This window comes from Lissotriton vulgaris, chromosome 2_1 (genome assembly GCF_964263255.1).
Source record: "Lissotriton vulgaris chromosome 2_1, aLisVul1.2, whole genome shotgun sequence".
Classification (NCBI taxonomy): Eukaryota; Metazoa; Chordata; class Amphibia; order Caudata; family Salamandridae; genus Lissotriton; species Lissotriton vulgaris.
The window spans coordinates 1,219,668,900-1,219,688,436 of record NC_141687.1 but is presented as its reverse complement, the minus strand read 5'-3'; the positions used below and the strand labels follow the sequence as shown (position 1 = coordinate 1,219,688,436).

Here is a 19,537-nt window from a genome sequence, read left to right as displayed (position 1 = left end):
GTTTCCCTGACTTCGAATCAGTAGATAGCAGATGACAGTCTTATAATAGCTTTTTTCCAGCTCCAGAAATTCTTTATTTCGGCCGCTTGGGCCATAAAAGATGCAGTAAAAATACATACAGATAAAACACAATATATACAGTAAAAACCAGCTGGGCATGCAATGTTGAAAGATACAGGATAGTATGTGTTAGCCAGACATTTTCTTCCTTATTACCCATGCTGCCATCAGGAATTTAGACACCGCAAAGACGATGTGGCCCAGGGTGTTAGTTTTCATAATCCTGTAGGCCTGTAGATAGTTACTGAAGCCCAGGTTCCGGCACAGGGGAGCTATCCAGCGCCTCCTCGGGCTCCGATAGGCAGGGCAACAGAACATTATGTGCAGGTCGTCCTCGTCCTTGACTTTGCAGCATGAGCAAAGCTTGTCACCCCCTTTCGACCATTTATAAGTAAAAACTTTAGTAGGGAGCGTACCAAACCTCCATTGCAGGAACAGTTTCCTCGCCAGGAGAGGATAGATAAAATCCATAAAAGGTTCAAAGACGTAGGAATTTTTGGATACTAAAAAGCGTTCCGTCAAGGTACCACTGTTGGAAGCATTGTCCATACCAGCAAGGCTTTTGTTCCTGTAAAGCTGTGCGAGTGTTTTACGCGAAATCCTTCTACAGCCCAGAGCTGGATCATCCCATAGATCTGGTAATTTCAGGCTAGACAATTCGGACTTGATAAATGCCAGCCAGGGGATCTTGCCATTTACATCCAGCCTCATTACATTTAGGAGATCCTGCCTGTAGTGATGCAATTCCTCTGTGGACCATAGACGATGCCAGAATTTCACAGGTTTTGACCGCAGGTCCTCAGCAATTGATGGAAGACCCAGATCTAACCTTAGGGGGAGGAGTGGAGTGCCTTGCGGGAGAGCAAGTAGACGTCTAAGGAAACAGTTTTCCACCCCTGCCAAGACCTTCCCGGCTTTATGGCCCCACAGCTCACTGCCGTAAGAGGCAGCTGCCTTCACCTGGGTCCTATACGTTTCCAGGGCCGGACTAACAGGCTTGAAGGTAGATTTGTTGGACACCCTCAGGAGTGCGCCCGATAGCTGGGAAAGTTTCAACCTGGATTTTGCCACCTGAGAGTCCCATGTCAGATTTTCTTGCAATGATACCCCCAGATACACAAAGGTTGAAACCCTTTCAAGGCTAGTTTCCCCCAGTTTTGGGTTGGGTCTGGTTTTGGCGGGAGGGTTGAAGATCATGAACTTGGTTTTTTGCGTGTTCACCTCCAACCCATGTTGTTGGCAAAAATGGCCAAAACCATCCACTATCCTCTGAATCCCCATGGGGGACTTGGAAAGGAGGAGGGTATCATCGGCAAACATAATTGCCGGAACCCTCCTTCCTGCCAAAACCGGGGCATCATTGTCCCCAACAGCGTCAAGATGTTGGATGACGCTGTTGATGTACAGACAGAACAATGTCGGGGCCAACACACAGCCCTGTCTGACACCTCGGGAGACCGGGAATTTGCCCGAGGGCTTGCCATCCCTCCCACACCTCACTTGCGCAAAGTTGTTCTCGTGCAGCCTTATGATGACTCTAAGGAGGTGGGGGGGGGCTCATAGCTTTTTTCATATAATATTGGCAAAAGAACAAAAAGTGTAGGGTTGATTGGCTGGCTGGCCACTCGGGCACGTAAGACAATGCTTAACCCTTAAGTTTTTAGTCTTGTATGGACAAGTTTATAAATGTTGGAGGGATCGCTTTTTTATATTTTAGTGATTTACCTACTGATGGATTCTCTGTTCTTTCTACAATTTGTGATATTGTGTTTTATTATTTTAAAAAAAAATGTTACCAGCATTTATTGTTACTCTTCTCTTGTCAGTTACATTTTTTACTATTCTGTACTTTTATGGATACAATGTCTATCCGAATAAAGTTCATGAACTGAACTGAATTGCTTTTTTAGTGGAGTAGTAGTCACTCTCCACTAAGTGTGGGGATGAAACTTTGACAGTTCCCCCATGATCAGCAGAGCCTAACTACATGCTGGGAAACTTCAGGAAAATATGGAACACCTCCAGTAGGCACACAGATTGACGAGCCCAGTTGGAGAAAATGCACAGGTTAGAGCAGTGTAAATCAGGGCGGGGCAAAGTGGCACAATTTGCTTTCTATATGGGAACTTTTTCCCCTAGACCCAACATCGGGAAAGCACCTTTATAAGCTGGTTTCTTTACGTATGCTCGCTTGGGGTTTGGAAGTATAGGGATATTTGCATGCACATGCTTCCTGTTTTGTGTATGTATGTTTTGGTGTACCTCTTCTGAGATATACTGACTTATTCTTCTCTCTTTGCAGGACCCTCCATACTTCACAGTGTTGCCCGGCTGGGAATATAGACAGGAGGCTGGGAGAGAGCTGTTAATCCCATGTGCTGCCGCCGGGGACCCATTTCCTACCATTGCGTGGAGAAAGGTACAAGATTCTAAATATATGCCATCCTAAGTAAGCCCCACTTAACCACTACATTCAGTCAAAGGCCCAAGGATTGCTCCTTTCAGAACACTGAGCTTTCAAACACTGATTGTTAATCTTTATCCAAATAACACAATGTCTCATCTGGAAGAACTGCCTCATGAATGCCTTGTCTGCGCTGGAAGAAGAAATGTATCCATATTTTTGGGAGAAAAGCAGCTGAGGGTCTAAGATCCATACTGGGAATTCTTTGAATCAGGTTTCTTCTAAACAAATAAATAATGCAGGCTGCTGCAATCGGCAGATCGCTGTCACTTTACCTTGAGGCAGTGGACATATTTCGAAATTGCTCATCAGAAAACTTGAGTGCCAAGGCACAGAGGATTTTTTTGGGTGGGGGAGTGGGGGGGCAGGGGAATCCTTCTGTTTATGTGTTTTGTATATGTGGGTGTGCGTTGGAAAGTTGAAATGTAACCTTTGCTGAAGGGGTTGCTCTCCAAATAATCTTTTTCCAAAGATAATTTCGGTTCAGTTTGCCTCTGGTCCCTACTAGTGCTCTTGCAGATAAGGCAACCTCTCAAGAGAACATAGTGTCCCATGCCCACAGATGTAGAAGCATGTTTGGGTATAGGCTAGATATCCATCATGCATTTGCACACCATAGCACAGTGGGCTGAGTGGTTGTACGGTTGCATTTGAAGAATGTTCCAAAAGTACCTTTTTGACCAGTGACTAGTCCGACGTAGCAAAATCGCCATGTTTGGAATTGTCCCATACATGCCTATGTCCCCTTCTACTTCTTTCATCTTACATTCCTTCTTTCCTCATCTCTCTCTTTTATCTAAGTTCCTGTTTCTGTTTCTCTTTTCTGTCACGTTTTTCATTCTACTTGTAAAGTTTATGTTGCAGAATTTGCCACAAGAATGTGTTTATCTTCTTTCGCTATTAATTTATTTTCTCCCATTTATGTTCTTCTCGATCTTCATTCTTGTATTCTCATCTTTTTTGCACACAAATAGTTCTTTCCATGCAGTTGATTTCTGTCTCATTTAATTATCGCTCTCTTATTTGTACCATCTGTTGCCTTATTTATCTCCTCTGATACCCTTCCTTCCTTCCTCTTGTTGTGTACAACTCTCCTGTGTTCTCCTTCTGCTTTTTTGTATGATGGCTCTGCTTCTGGGAATAATAATTCAACGGTCTACTGATCAGTTAATTAAGTTCACTTTCACTCAGTGATCATGGTTTAGTTGGTCATTGACACACTTAGTGCATGACCAGCACATTTCTCAAGACGGACAAGGCCGTGGAGCTGGCATCTAGCAATCAGTGGTCATAGTTAAATCATCTCTCACCTGATGCAGTGTGGGCAAAATTATGACGCCTTTTCCAGGCTGCATCATGGGCATAGATGAGGGGCCCGTTACTTAGTACACTGCCAGCACACTCGAGAAGTTTCACACATGCAGCATTCAGTCCACGCACAAGAAGCGTTCATCTAGCAGATGTAGTTGACATGTGGGGGAATTCCATTTCTGATGCAGTAAGACATCCTTTAGTCTCCAGCAAGCAGTAGTCGACAGGTTTAACTTCTGCTGCATTGTGAATTTTTAAGGTGTACAGCCTCAAGGCTCTGTGTCCAAGCCTTATTAAACCATTCCTTGGCACACTTAGAAGCAGTCTAAACAATCCGATCTGGCTTTCCTTGGGTGTGCCTTGTGGGTTGCCACTGTTACACTCTTTGCATGTTTGATGAGTGCTGATGAGCCATGGGAAAAGTTAAGGTATACAGCCCTTGGCACAACAGTGGCACACTAAAGTACTTCATCCTCTGGTGCCCTCTAGGCATATCTAAGGAGCTGAGACTCAGTACGGGGTTGACATGGCTGAGGAACCAAACCCCTCAAACATGTGGCATGTCTCCGGAGTCTGGTGCCTGGACTTTCTTAAGCATGAAGGGGAAGATGTCTGTTCACGACGTAGGAGGACAGTTTCAGTCATGCTTCAACAATTTGATGCTTGGCTTCTGGAAATACTGGAAATGTCATTACATGAGCATTTGGTGACGTTGGTGAATCTTCGAGTGGACCCCATTGCTCATTGACAGTTTTGGAAAGGAGTCTAGACGATAGCCATAGCTGAGGACTTCCACTAGTGGGAACTTTGGGCACAGCTAAAGAATGTGACCTTTACCATACTGCCTGCAGAACTAAAGTGTTCGTATTTGAGTGCAGCGCTACAGTATCCTTCATTTGGCTTACTGTAGGCAACTATGTTGAGTCTCAGTCTTTTGGTGCATCGCGCAAATGTCCATCGCTTGGAATGCTAAGTGCTAGACATTGGTGGATCGCTCCTTGTGGTGCATGGCTGAGCCATCTCTCCCTGGTCACACTGTGTGCCGCCCTTAACTGTCCAATGCCTGAAGAATGAGTGGGGACTCCGCCTTTTAGCTTGCTGTGGACATGAGTCTGGGGTGACACCCTATTTTACTTTGAGCATGGTTAAGGGCCATTCCTGGTTAATCATGGGAATGTTAAATGTGAGCATACTGTGGGCTCTTAGAGCCGGCCTGATGTGTGGAACCAGAAGTGCATTATCAGTATGGGACGGGCCTTCAGTCCATATTTCACTGTGTGCGTGATTGAAGTATTCTTCCCACTGTGCAGTATGAGAATGGTAGTGTCCATTATGGATGCACAGTGCATATGGCTAATGCTTGTATTCCATTGTGTACTGTGTTCGTAGCTCAGTCGTGCATCCCTCGGTCACTTATGAGTATGTCAAATGTAGCCTTTAGTGTGTGTATCCTTTAGTGCGTGTTTTTCTTATTGTGCTGCGTTTCAGTCCGGGGAGGCCAACCACTTCGGTCTGTGTTCACATCAGAAGAGGCCTCCCCAATGGTAAGGGGTTGTTAACAACTGTTATTTGTGGATCCTCTTGGATTTGTTTGAGATGCCCATATTTCTCCCACATGCCATGATGCCTGCTCTGTGATTCTGAGCTATATGTGTCCTCTTTCTGTGTTTCTGTCCAAGGTAGGGAAGCCCAGTAGAAGCAAACACCTGGTCCTCCCAAGCGGAAGCCTGCAGTTCACATCTCTCAGCAAGGAAGACCACGGGGAGTGGGAGTGTGTTGCAACCAATGTAGTCACCAGCATTACTGCCAACGCGCACCTCACGGTGATAGGTATGCAGCCTTTGTCTTGTGAGCCTCTGGGCAGGGCTTCATCATTGGGTGAGACGTATGCAGCTTCTATTGGTTGGTGCCAATGCTCACTGTAATGGAGCTGAACTCAGATGTGGAGTTGGCTAGATGGCCTTTGAAGAACCTTGTAGTCTGTATGTTGTCTTTTAGATGTTAGCACTGGCCATCTTTGGAGGGAGTAAAACCACATGGTGGCTAGCATGCACCCTTAGTTTGGTCGGTTTAGTGGTACTAAATATACAGGGGTGGATGTGAGCACACAACCCTTTAGGAGTTACACCTTATGGGGACTGACATAGCCACTTTCAGTGAGGGTAAATGTGAAAATAGAAAAGAGGCCCTGATAGTGGAGTGCCTTTTAGATATACATTCGATCTCGGTACAGATGATCTCAAGGAGAGGGGAGTAGGAGAGAGGAAAACGCATCAAGAGCTATAATATTTCTGTGCATCCATTTACATGTTGCAGGGTTGATATAAGCCTTCTATGAGGTAGGAAAGCGTGTGTCTATTCATTGGATGTCTGAACCCTCTCTCTGATGCTAGTCCCCAGAGGACTGAAATTAGGTATGACCCTCTGACTGGGGTAGCTTTTAGCGTCTTGGAGGTAGTGTAACTAGTGTAACTTTCATTGCAAATAAGAGCACACACTATATGGTAAGATAGACAAAGGTATTTATACTTTAGCTGTAGGTTCAGACTGTGCATAGGTAATTCAGACATTGAGAAGCTCTTGTGTAAGGAGGAACGGGCAGGTACGTCTGACATTGAGAGTTATGTAAACAGTGTACTGGTCCCTGGAGATCATTGCTAAAAGCACAAGCCTTGTCTGATGGGTGGAGGGTGCTAATCTTTGAGAAACCTCAGTTGAAGATCACTTAGAGGTTAAGCATGTTGTTTAACATGGGGCTGTGCTGAGCTATACCTGTGCATTCTTAAAGTGGAAGAGTAAACTGACTTACAAGACAGCTCAGATTTGTTGGCACATGCCCTTCTTTGGGTTAAATGAATTTGGTGACCACATAAACCCTTTGCAGCATCTGCCGCTAATGCATTGCATGCTTCCTCAGAGCTTTTCACCCTCCTCCACTGCCTTCTCCTTTTTACTCTCTTTCCAGTTTTCAATCCTGGCCTCCCACCTCTTTGTGCTTTCCTTTTTCTTCCTCTTTTGTATGAGGTCGTTTGTATTGAGACTTGAATAATTTCATGGTTTGTTGTCCTTCAGGCAGGGCAGGGTTTTATTTATGATTCCTTTCTCTGGCACACATTCTCTTGTGACTGATGTCTATGTCTCATTGCCATTGATCTTTTATACCTTGTAGAAAGAAACTAGTAGAGTTAATGTATCTAGCCTTTTATGTTTGTCATAGACAAGGCTATTGCTGGACATATAGTGATTTAATTTAATTTTAATTTAAAAACATTTGTACAGCGCTCGTTTACCCAGCGGTTTCATGCCGCTAGTGGTGAACAGTGGACAGCAGCAACTAGAGGGATCTAAGTCAAGTAAGCTTGCGTAAAAAGGAAGGTTTTAAGGTTCTTCCGAAACAGGAGGTAAGAAGGTGAGGTGCGCAGAGTAGCCGGGAGGGAGTTCCAGAAGGTTGGAGCCAGGACAGCGAATCTCAAGAATATCATCATTTTCAAGATAAAACAAAATATTGAATGAAGACAATCTTCAGATGAAAGGTGATGCATGTCAAGTCATTCTTGGTGCAGGCTTTTCATTTCAGTTCTAGATGCTAAGATGAATGTTTGGGAATTTTGCATTCGGTAGAAGGTCTAATCAGAGAATTCTTCTAGTAAAAGAAGGTGAGCAACATGTTTCACCTGGATGATTGCAGACTGGTCATTGCTTTGGCAAGCTGGAGTGAGATATTTTCAGGTAGGTGGGTCTGTTGTATTTGGCTTTGTCATGTAGATGATCCTGTGAAGTGTCTCTTTTGTCTGATTGAAAATATAATGGCAACAGGTGGAGAACATGGTGATCTAGGCAAAAAACAATCTGGAGGATGAATCGTTAAAAAGAGAAATGTTTATCGTGATTATTAATGGTATAGTACTTCCCTTCCCTCATGCACTAATAATCAAGCATGGAGGTCTCCATATGCAACATGCAAGGGTCTTAGGTATTTTTTCTATGTTGAATGTTAAATTGGATGGGCACTTTGAAGGCGTTGTTTGCTTAGAATAATGTATCACCGTTTCCGCCTGGAGATTTAGTGCTATTAACTGTTAAAATGTGTTGTTTCTGTTTGTGATAATCTCTATTGGATAAGTGGTAGAGCGAACGGCCCTTACACGTTTTCGTAATTCCATATCTGTTAAATTCGTGACAGGAACGTAGTTTATGGGTACATAATTTTTAGTCTTTCTCTCTATGAGGAAACGACTGGCAGCAGTAGGTCTGTTAAAATAGTGTTGAGAATGTGGTATTGATGGAGAAGGTTCTTATATTGACCTCATTACGAAGGATGTATTAGGAGAAGATTGTCTTCTTGGAAGGTCATCTCGGAAAGATGTTTGTGGTGTTTCAACGTAAGTGGGGAAAATTACTTGAGCAGTGTTCGTATCCAGTCCACTCCTCATCTCTATTAACATTTCTGCTTTTTCACTTCATTCTCTCTCCACGTCTAAAAGTTTATTGTCGTTTTAGTTATTATTCCTCATTCCCCTTTTTCTTGTTCTCTGCTTATTTCATTTCTGTCTTGAAATTATAATTTTAATGTCCACCTCTTTACCATAGAATCTCTCCTTCTTTATCTATTCTCTTAGTGCATCTGCGCACTCGGGAACTCACTGCTTCTTTTTTGTCCATGTTCTGTTGGTAGCTCAGTTTTGCTCTACACAGTTATAACCTATCTCTCCCTTTCTCTATCTCTTGCCCATCTCTCTCAGTTCTTTCCCTATAGTTATTTCTTCATCTGTTCCTTGTTTCTGCTTTGTTATTAATCTGGGTTTTACACCTCTTCTGTTCATTTTCATTTTTCTTTCCTTATTCTTTTTGTTTTTACGTTTTATCGTTTGATTTTCTAGACTGTCCTTTTCTATCTGTACACCATTATAGCTGATGTTACCTCTTCTACCACTGTGTCATTACTTGTACATTATCCTCCATTACATTGTAAGTCTGCAGATACCAATGTGTATGCCGTTTATACCATCAGCATGACACCATATCCTGGTTATTACCTCTACCTCGGTATTGATGCCAAAGCTTAACTCTATCATTTACCAATAGTAGTTAGTTATGAATAATAATAATACGAATTGTGTTATTATAAATCAAAATATGTAACACAATATTAACATACTGCTAATCCTAAATGTAGGTAATGTTTGAAATGTAATTATATTAAGTACATTAAATCACTTAAAAATATATATCATTTTTTATGTAATCGCTTGCCAAACAGTAATAAAAGGCCTTCTGCAAATCGTAATTTTTAAGGGTACTGGCATGAATTTGGGTATTCCGATAAATAGTTCTAACCTCAGGCACCAGACTGGATTCAGAACTTTTATAGCAATTGCTCCAGTACACCGGTAGATGACGCTATTGCACTGTGCAACACAGCTGATGGACGGAATGTCGACCAAATTAAAACATTCACCCCAATCAAAAGATCTGGGTTAAATCTGTCATTCCTATGCTCACCATGCCACCCCAGTTAAGACCTGGCCATATGCAAATCAGCTCCACCCAGGGCCTCATGGGAACAATCCAGCACTAACTGCCAAGCCAGGTGCTCCCTGGACCGGAAACAAGCATCCTAGGACCGGTTTCGGGATTTTACTCCTCATCAGCCAGGATACAGTACGCTTGTTTCCGGTGGTTTCGGGATTTCACTCATCAGCCAGGATACAGTACGCTTGCTTCCGGTCCAGGGAGTTCGGGCTGGACTGTTCCCATTGGGCGCAGGGTCAAGATTTATTTGCATATGGCTGGGTCCAAACTGGAATGGCATGGGGAGAAAAAAAAACGATGGATTTTGTCCCAGATCTCTGTACTGGGGTGAATGTAGGACATTGTTCTGCAATCTGCCATCAATTGTTCTTTTTGCTATTGCACTGTGCGGCTGCTTTACACCACCTCCAGAAGTAACTGCACGGAGCAATATATAAGCGCAACCTCTGCATGCTGACCCTCTAATCTGAGCCCTATGATGCAGATCCGGAGCTTCACTCTCAAACGTTTGTTGGTGTCTTACCAACCACAAAACGTTTTTGAGACTGTGTGCTACAAAAGTGCCTCATCAGAAGAGCATAGCTTCCAAATTGTGCAGTAACTTCAGGAATCAAATGTTGGTTACAGACCCACACGACATGGTGTCTAGGGACCCGGCATGTCTCGAAGTTCTGCGATAAATACTCCCTGAAGCAGCCAAAATCTATCAGGGAACACTCCTGTTCTAAGTCGTGTGCCCACTTCCATTCTAGGTCTTGGGCCCTTTTCAAGTCAACGGCCATGGGTACGTTTGAAGACGAATAGGAAAGGACAAGTTTCACCAGAAACCGGTCCCCGGGAGCTTGTTTCCTTCCCAGTGTAAGAATTGGCTTTTGTAGTTTGGTTTGCCCTGTTCCCATCATGCACTGGGACAGGAACAGACTAATTTGCATACAGCCAGGTTCTGAAACTGGGATGGTGCAGTGAGCTAAAAAACGGTGTAGGATCTAGCCCTGATCTCTTGACTGGGTGAGAGCTTTCTGCTTAATTCAGAGACTCTGTTCCTCACCACCCCTTGTTGTAAATATTTTTGTCCACCCTAAGCGTGGAAGGGTATTCTCAGATGTGAGACCCTTGCTCATTGCACCATCAGGATTCAAGCAAACCGGGCCGAAGACGGCTGTAATGCCAGAAACCGGTCCCCGGGAGCTTGTTTCCTTCCCAGTGTAAGAATTGGCTTTTGTAGTTTGGTTTGCCCTGTTCCCATCATGCACTGGGACAGGAACAGACTAATTTGCATACAGCCAGGTTCTGAAACTGGGATGGTGCAGTGAGCTAAAAAAACGGTGTTGGATCTAGCCCTGATCTCTTGACTGGGTGAGAGCTTTCTGCTTAATTCAGAGACTCTGTTCCTCACCACCCCTTGTTGTAAATATTTTTGTCCACCCTAAGCGTGGAAGGGTATTCTCAGATGTGAGACCCTTGCTCATTGCACCATCAGGATTCAAGCAAACCGGGCCGAAGATGGCTGTAATGCCAGAAACCGGTCCCCGGGAGCTTGTTTCCTTCCCAGTGTAAGAATTGGCTTTTGTAGTTTGGTTTGCCCTGTTCCCATCATGCACTGGGACAGGAACAGACTAATTTGCATACAGCCAGGTTCTGAAACTGGGATGGTGCAGTGAGCTAAAAAACGGTGTTGGATCTAGCCCTGATCTCTTGACTGGGTGAGAGCTTTCTGCTTAATTCAGAGACTCTGTTCCTCACCACCCCTTGTTGTAAATAAGTTTCACCATAAGCACAAAGAATCTATATAGGTTTCTTTCTCCCTTCAACCCCACTCTTGGGAGATCAGGCAGTTGCCACTCGACTACTCCAGCTCTGCCTCCTTCATCTGACTTGGGGTCTATCTTGAGGCTGCTCCCGAAGCACCCTGACTTTCTGGGCCAATTGCCTACCCTGCAGCAGGTGGAGGCTTCAAGGAGGCCATGCGGCATCTCTTCTGTATGATTCCAGTTCTCTCTAGAGCACCTTCAAGTCCCATGGATCTGCTGGGCCCCGGTCAGATTTCCGCTGGTGGGGCCTGCCCGCTGCCAGCTTAGGCCACACCTCCACAGCTGTGCAGAATGCCATGTCAACTCCGACCTCCAACACTGGCCTTGGCTACTGAGGTATAGACCCCTGGCGCAATCCCGACACAAGCTGATTTCCACCTGAAGTCATTATGTAATAACAAAGATGCAGCTTCTGGTCAAGGAAATTTCCCTAGAAATGCCAGTACCCTAATGCCAATAGTGCTGGAGGGTATGGACTTTATTTGGATCAGATTCTGACGCTGTGCAAGTCCTTCAGAATGTTCATCATGATGAGAATGATGATGAGCAGGCTGATCATTTATTTCCCTCTTATTCCACTGAGGCAGGCATGCTTTTAGATTTAAACAAGGCTAGTGAGCTGGGTATAGAGTTGGACTCCTCACTTGGGCCCCTTTCAGATGAAAATGCCTCCTTTGCTGTGGTGTTCGCACAGCTTCAAAAGTGTCGTCCTTCATTTGCCCACGGTAGAAACAAGCTGCTAAACAGGATCTTACAGCCTGGGTCTGCGAATTTGTAGCCATTTCTGCTCTTTAAAGAGGTTCTAAGATGTGAGCCATGCTCTTCTCTGCAGTGAATCTCTCTGTAACTAGGTGTTGTTGGCCTACTTCTGGTAATTCAGCACTTTTGATCTAGCACTTGAATCCTGAGAGCTCGTAGTCCAAGCTTCCACCAACTTATTGCGTTCCTCACTGCTCCATTGGAGAGAGAATCAAAATGCATTTCGGTATTTGGAAAGAAGATTTTTTCATCTTCCAGTATGGCATTAAACTCCCAGTACACTGTCTGTCTGGCGTCATGCACACACACTCTGGGATATGGCCATGAAGACTTTTCAAGAGGAATATTGGAATGCCTTCACACAAACAATCCATGATGGACAGAATGGAGCTAAATTCATATTCAGAACCTGTCTGGACATGACTGCACGGGCCGCACCATTGTCACCAATGTTATGAACTGACATTGTGCATAGATTTGTGCCACAGAAAGTTCATGAGACACGCAAGTATGCTTTATTGATATGCCACTTGACAGATCCAGGGTTTTGAAGGAAAAGATGATTCTGCATTTAAGCCCATAAAAGACAGCAGTGCTGTGGCCTGCTCCTTCGGCTTGCTATCTCCAGATAGGCAATTCCATCAACAGAGTGGAAAATGTATGACTACTCTAGGGGTCTTACCTATCACCAAAGGCAGCCCTTGCAGCCTTTTCAACAGCTCATACAGCCATTTCATTGCACTACAGGATGTCCTGTCAGCAGATGCTGTGGCAACCATCAAGGACAGCCATCTTCCTCCTTTTCGCCTGCTATAATTGCATCCAAGCCACTCTTAATCCCCCTCCTTTTTTTACTAGTAGCCCGTAGGGAGCAGGTTTAGCCCAAATGGAAAGAAATAACTGCAGACCAGTGGGTGCTGTAGGTTTTTCAGCTAGGTTGTGCTCTTCCATTTGTGCCCAATACCCCTCTTGTTCCTCCTGTTTTTGTTCAGCCTTTAGCAGATTATGCCTCCAACCCTGCCCAAGATGTTTAGCCCTTGTTGTCCAAGGGGTCTTCAGAGAGCTCTGGAAGCGGGGAAGGGCAGGGTGTGTTACTCCCAATACTTTTTGGTGCCAAAACAAGGCAGAAGACTGGCTTATATTAGAGTTTCAGTTCTTGAACACCTTCTTAAGAATGACAAGTTCAAGATGTCAAAGTCTAGCCCAGATTCTCTCTGTCCTGGATTCAGTGAAGCAGATGGTGTTCTTGGACTTGCAGTAAGTTTACTTTCATGTACCCATCCTGCAGTTTCATGGATGTTTCTTTTGGTTTGTGGTGGTGTCGTAAAACCTTCAGTTTATTGTCATGCACTTGAACATCACTCTGCCACCTTGGTATCTGCCGAGAGGATGACAGTGGTGCAGCCCACCTTCTCAGGCCGGGGGTACACTTATTTTCAAACCTCGATGACTGGATGATGAAAGCAAGCTCATGCAGTCAGTTGCAGACCACCTGAAGATGATCTCCTAGCTCTCCTCCTGAGGCTTTATGACTAACAAATCAAAATCCCATCGACTTCAGACACAGGGCTATCCTGGACATAGTGGCTTTTATGACCTTTCGTCTACACAGTGATTCTGGTGCATTTATAATCCCTAAATTTAGGGCTCACTTCTGGGTTCTGGCTTGGACATTTCTGAAGCTTCCTGGCCTCGTGAATTCTTCTGGTTCTCCATGTTCATTGGCACATGGGGCTCTTCTGTGATGCCGTTGCATGCAGTGGACTCCGCACTGGAGTTACCTCTCATACAATATTCTTATCTCAGATGAGGCTGCCCAGGACCTTCTGTGGTAGCCGACAGAGATCAGTGTGACCTTCTATTCTCCTTACCACTCTAACTCCCTCCCCAGTGTTCACTGAAGTAATGGATGCACCCTCTTTGGAGTTTTCCGATCATCTGTACGAAGTGAAAATCAGAGGCCTCTTGTTTCCTGTTGAGCGAGGACACCATATCAGTCTTTAGGAATTGCGTAGCATTTGTAGATCCTGAAGGTCTTTCACTCATCCATCGGGAGGAAAGCTGATCAACCTGAGAAGCCACACAACTACTATTTGGTACTACAACAAGCAGGATGGCATGGAGTCATAGGCACTGTTGGGACTCTAACATTGGCTTGACCTCCAAGGGATCTGTCTTGATGGGCAATCATTCTTGTATTTGGCAGTGCGGATGAGTTCAGCCGATGTCATGTGGCAGACCACAATTGGTGTCTACACCTGAAGGTGATTCTTGGCACCCTCGCCTTGAGTAGGCCTATTTGTCACTGGTTAAAACTTGCAGTAACATCCCTGAGCACTGGAGTTTTCATCTCAAGGCTCCTTGGGAGACTTATTCCAGCTACAGTGGGGCTGCAGTCTCTTTTATGCCTTTCAGCACTGCCACATGGGCCCCAAGTTCTGAAGGAAGTTAGTAGGAAGCAAGCTCAACACTTCCTGATAGCAAAGGATTGAGCCTGGAGAGAATGATATTTGAAACTCTGAGCCTGAACGTTTGCCCTCAGTTTCATCTACTGCTTCAAGAGGAGGTCTTGTCTCGGCTATAGGGCAGGGGTTTGCTCTCAAACCTCCTCAACCTACACCTTCATGATAGGATATTGAACGGAACAAACTGAGGGAGATTGATTTGTCTGCAGAAAGGGTGAGTTGGCAACCACTCTTAAGCCTGTTTTTTGTGGTTGTTAGCTAAAATTTGTGACCTGGTGAGAGGGCCTATGGGCTGATCCTGTCCAAACCAAGCTACCTGTTCTGATGTGTGTTTAGTCACTGGTCTGGCAAGGCTTTTCTGAGGAAACTAATAAAGGTTATTTGTCAGTTCTTTCTGCCTATGTTTGCCCAACCAACCATTGTTGGTTAAGCCACTGATAGTAATACTATTTTTGAAAACACTTATATTCCCTTCTACAAACTTTATCATGTCACAGTTGGGCCATATCTTGGTTCTCATGCTCTTAAATGTGCACGCCGTTTGAACCTATTCACATTTGTTCCCGGAGGTTGCTGACCATGAACAGTGTTTTCCTGATTGCAACTAATTCTGCACACCATATCAGTGAGCTATAGGCATTGTCAGTACACCCGACATACACCACCTTCTTCTCTGGCTAATTGGTGCTTTCGACACTGGCATCTTTCTTACTGAAAGTGGTATTGCACTTCGTGTGGGGAATTCTATCACTATCCCTATTTTTTTCTCTCTGACACTCCCCTCTAAGGAAAATGAGTTGTTTCATCGGTTGGATTGAAAGAGGGCCCTTATTTTTCATAGATCAGCCTGAGGAGTACCTCGTGGACAACAAGCTTTATGTCGGATTTGCCAGTGATAACAAAGGAAGTATGGTTTGTTCAGAAATTAACCTTGTACAGCTGGATCGTCTTGTGCATAAATATGTGTTATGCCCTGGCCAAGAAGGAGTCTCCTGAGAGCCTTCAGTCTTGTTCTACTAGAAGCAAGGAAACCACTACTGTGTTGGTGAGAGGTGTTCTGGTGCTTGATATCTGACATCCCACTTGGAAGTCCATCCACACCTTCACTAGACATTACTATCTCAAGGATCAAGTCCCCAGGTTGAGCTACTTCACCCGCTCCTTCTTGCAGAACTTCCAGGTGTAAGTCCACTCCACCAGCTTTGCTTCTTGTGGCAGCTTCTATTTTGATATCTGTTTAAAAAGTGAGGAATTTGCACTTGGAAGTATCTATCAGAAGAGCAGGTTCCTTATCTCTGGTAACCCTCTTTCTGGTGGATATTCCATCTCACTGCATATTCTGCTCTTCCCTCATTCCTCTCCGCTCTGTGAAGATGATTTTTATTGTTCTGTACATGTTAGTTTGTGTATAAAGTCATGCTTACATTTTCTTGGCGTAGACCCATGTTTGAGGATGCAGTAGAGTTTTAAAATAAAGATGTTCATCAGTGTGCAGGAGTTGTGCTTATATTTGGCTCCATGCTGTCACTTCTAGAGGCAATTCGATGCCGCCACAGAGTCAGTTGGCGACACCTACCAGCACATGGGAGCAATTGCTAAAATGGCTACATATTTAGGGGAGAGGCCAGGGGGGAATTCAGAAGGTCAGAAATGTGAGGTTACATATGCACAAGGAGTTTAACAGAAGAGAAATTACTTTTTGATTAATTTAAATTAAAAACAAAACCCTTACCCTATTGCTAAACCTAGGTAACTGTTTAATTCTATCAATTTTAATAATATAAAACTATGCTAATTTACATAAACTAATCTCATCCTTTAACCCTTAGACGAGATAGTAGCACACCATCCTAAAAATAGGAGTATGGTGGTAATGTTGACAAAGTGAAAGTCAAACGAAGTAATATAGTTGAGGTAATGGTATACCCATCTCAATATCGCTCTCCTTCTGCCTTTCACTTTTTCTTCCTGTCTTTTTCTCTTTTCCTCTCTGAATCTCTCGCCATCTCCCCTTTCACTGACCCCCCTTTACTTGTTTTTTTGTTTGTTTTCCTCTTCAGTTTGTATCAGTTTCTCTTCACTTTCCTTATCTCCCTCATATTGGTGCTCCCAATAACTTTTATTACTAACTATCAATATAGCTGTTTTGTGTACTCCTAGTCCCCTATCTCCATGTTGTTTACTCCTTCTATTTATTTTCTGTTCATTTTCTTTTTTCCACTCCTGTGTCTCTCTACTTCACCCCATCTTTCTCTCTTACTCGCTTTCTACCTTTCATTCCTGTAATGATTTCTCTTTTATCTTTAAGGCACAAGTCCTCATGCCCCATCCAACATCCGGGTCCTTATGTCTATGACTGCTGCCAACGTGTCATGGGAGCCTGGCTACGATGGTGGATACGAGCAGACATTCTCAGTTTGGTACGGACCTCTGTGAGTCATCCCAGCATGCTTTGCTCTCTGCTTCCTTTCTTTTCTGCTTAACAAATGCTTTAATGAGGCTGGACCATAATTGATGGAGGGAAGTGGGCCATGACAGACGTGACCATGCAAACTGGCTCTATATAGTCTAACCTCAGTGTATTTTACTTATTCTTTTGTATAGAAATACACTATAATATGTCTTTGGAACATCTATCACTGTCACCCACCTCTAATCTGTTACTTAGGACAAGCAAATAGCCCTAGACTTCATTGTAAGGTACAAGTTTGAGCATATGTGTAAATGAGTCTGTAGAAAAAGATTTGAGAGCAGTTTACATTTCAGGTCACTTGGACCTTCGAACAAGCGTACTGGAACTGTGACAGAGGTCTTGTTTGAGCATGGACTGTGGCTGGGGAGAGTGTGAAACCAGAACCGGTAACCAGGGAGATAGTGCGAGAAAGAAGGTCTGTGGTTGGGCACATGGTGTGTACAGGAACTCAATCAGGAGATAATCTGAGCAGAGAATGTGACTATGGAGATTAAATGATTAGGGCTATGAAGATAATAGGAGCAGGGCATAAAAAACGGAAGACTGAATTAGCAGGACGTGATACTGGGAGATGGCATAAGCAGGCTCTGTGGCTGGGGAGATAGTGTGAGGAGAACCTGTAATCAGGTCGGTAACTAGGGACATGGTGTCACATGGCCTTTTGATCAGAGGCATGATGTTAGCAAAGCCTGTGACCAGGGAGTTTCATGAGGAGGGTGCGACCAGGGAGAAGGAGTGAGCAGGGTCGTGCTTGAGATGATGTTGTGATCAAGGAGTCTGTGACTGGAGAGGTGGTGTGACAGAGACTCTGGTATGGAGCTGATGCGAGCCGGCCCTATGACCGAGGAGTGGGTGTGAGCAGAATCTCTGACTAGGGAGATGATGTGAGCCTGGCTTGTGACTGAGAAGATTGTGCTAGCATTCTCTATGACTGTAGTGGTAGTGTGAGTAAGGCATTTGGGTGCCTAGGTGGTGTGAGCAGGGCCAGTGACTGCGGAGATGTGAGCATTGTGTGGGAGTGGGAAGAAGATGTCAGCATGGTCTTTGACATTGGTGTTGGTGTGAGTAAAACCTGTGACCTGAAAAGTGATGGGAGCAATGTTTGTGACTGGAAAGATTGTGTGAGCAGGGCCCGTAACTGGAGAGATGGTGTGAGTAGGGTGTGTGGCTGGGGAGATTATTTGAGACCAGGGAGATAATTTGAGCGGGGCATGTCACCATTTAATTGGTGTGTGCATGATCTGTTGTAAGGGAGATGGTGAGATTAGGAAGTGGTGCAATGGCGGCGTGTTTCTAGGCAAATACTGTGAGGGAGAATCATGACTAGGTACATGGTGTGAGCAGAGACTTCGACTAAGCAGATGGCTCGAACAGAGTTTTTGACAAGGGAGACGTGGTGAGCAGGGAGGGTGGCAAGGGAGAAGATGTGAGTGGGCCAGTGACTGGGGAGAAAATGTGAACAGGGCCAGTGATCAGGGAGATCTGCGTCTTTTGGTCCCAGGGATCTGGAAAGACTCCTACTTGTTTTACCACTGGTAGCCTGTTTTAGGTATTGTCCTGGCATCGGGACCAGTGCTGATATTTGATCTGGATCCTCAAGCGTTGATGCAAGAATCAATGCTATTGGTGCCGAAGGAAGACCCATAACCCATTGTGGTTTTTGACTCCGAGCTTACAGCATCTCAACCTCGACCACAGTCATGTCAAGATCTTGATGTGCCGCAGCCCCTGCTGAACCCATTTGGCTCAGCACAATTAACCTGCTGCACAGTCGTGGACAGTCATTATATCAGCTTTTTGCCCCAGACTCTGACCAGAGCCAGCATTATGGAGAAGGTAATGGTGGAGATGGGGAAGGATTTGCCCCATCCAATGATGATAATAACGGGTATATCGAGCTACAGGATACCAGTAGGCTGGGCAACCCATCCAATACTGGGCTGGTTTCCCCCACTCCCGGGCTAGGAATTCGGACCTAGAGAATTTTAAGGCGAACCAGGACATGGCATGCTTCTTGGGCCTTTCAGCATCAATCAGCCAATGCCCCCAACACTTTTATACCAGGGCATGGTGTATTGACAATGTCAGGCTCCTCTACCTGCACAACTGCTTCCCAGCCCTTTTGAGAATATAGCCATTGGAAAAATAGACAACGACCCAGTCTCCCAGGGCATCATTCATCCCAATTTTCCACCCCTCCAGCCACAACCTCCAAACCCCTTTAGTGTGCTCTTACCAGTGCACAGTTACCCAGTAGGAGGCAGGATTAGCCACTTCCTGCAAGTGACAAAAATTAACATCAAACAAATTGATCCTGAATATTGTCCAACAGGGCTGCGCCATGCGATTTTCTTTTGACCCACTGCACCTGCCAACTTATTGAGACTATTTCTCAGAGGACCGCATGTCCTTTTTTATGCCCGGAAGAGCAAGCTCTTTTGGTCAAAGGAGCCACCTAGAGTCCTATCCTTGGAAGTAGCGTCTTATTCCTGCTGCTTCTTGGTACTAAAGAAAGACATAGGCATCTGTCCTATCTTCAACCCTCTCAACGCCTTTCTACGCTAGAACCGATTCACAATGCACACCCTGGCCCAGGTTCTCTAAGCCCTGGATCCTGAGGACTGGATGGTGGACTGACAACTGCAGGATGCCTATTGTCACA

The 19,537-nt window shown here is 44.8% G+C and overlaps 1 protein-coding gene across 2 annotated transcripts in view; it reads left to right on the top strand.

Annotated features, from left to right (window-relative positions):
- IGSF9B (immunoglobulin superfamily member 9B) overlaps positions 1-19,537 on the top strand; it is a 1,223,958-nt gene that overhangs the window by 639,101 nt on the left and 565,320 nt on the right. For both annotated transcript variants that reach the window (XM_086956939.1, XM_086956938.1), the window contains exons 10-12: positions 2,363-2,479; positions 5,515-5,665; positions 16,711-16,822. In XM_086956939.1, coding sequence (XP_086813065.1) covers positions 2,363-2,479; positions 5,515-5,665; positions 16,711-16,822 — 380 coding nt within the window. The remainder of the gene's footprint in view (positions 1-2,362; positions 2,480-5,514; positions 5,666-16,710; positions 16,823-19,537) is intronic.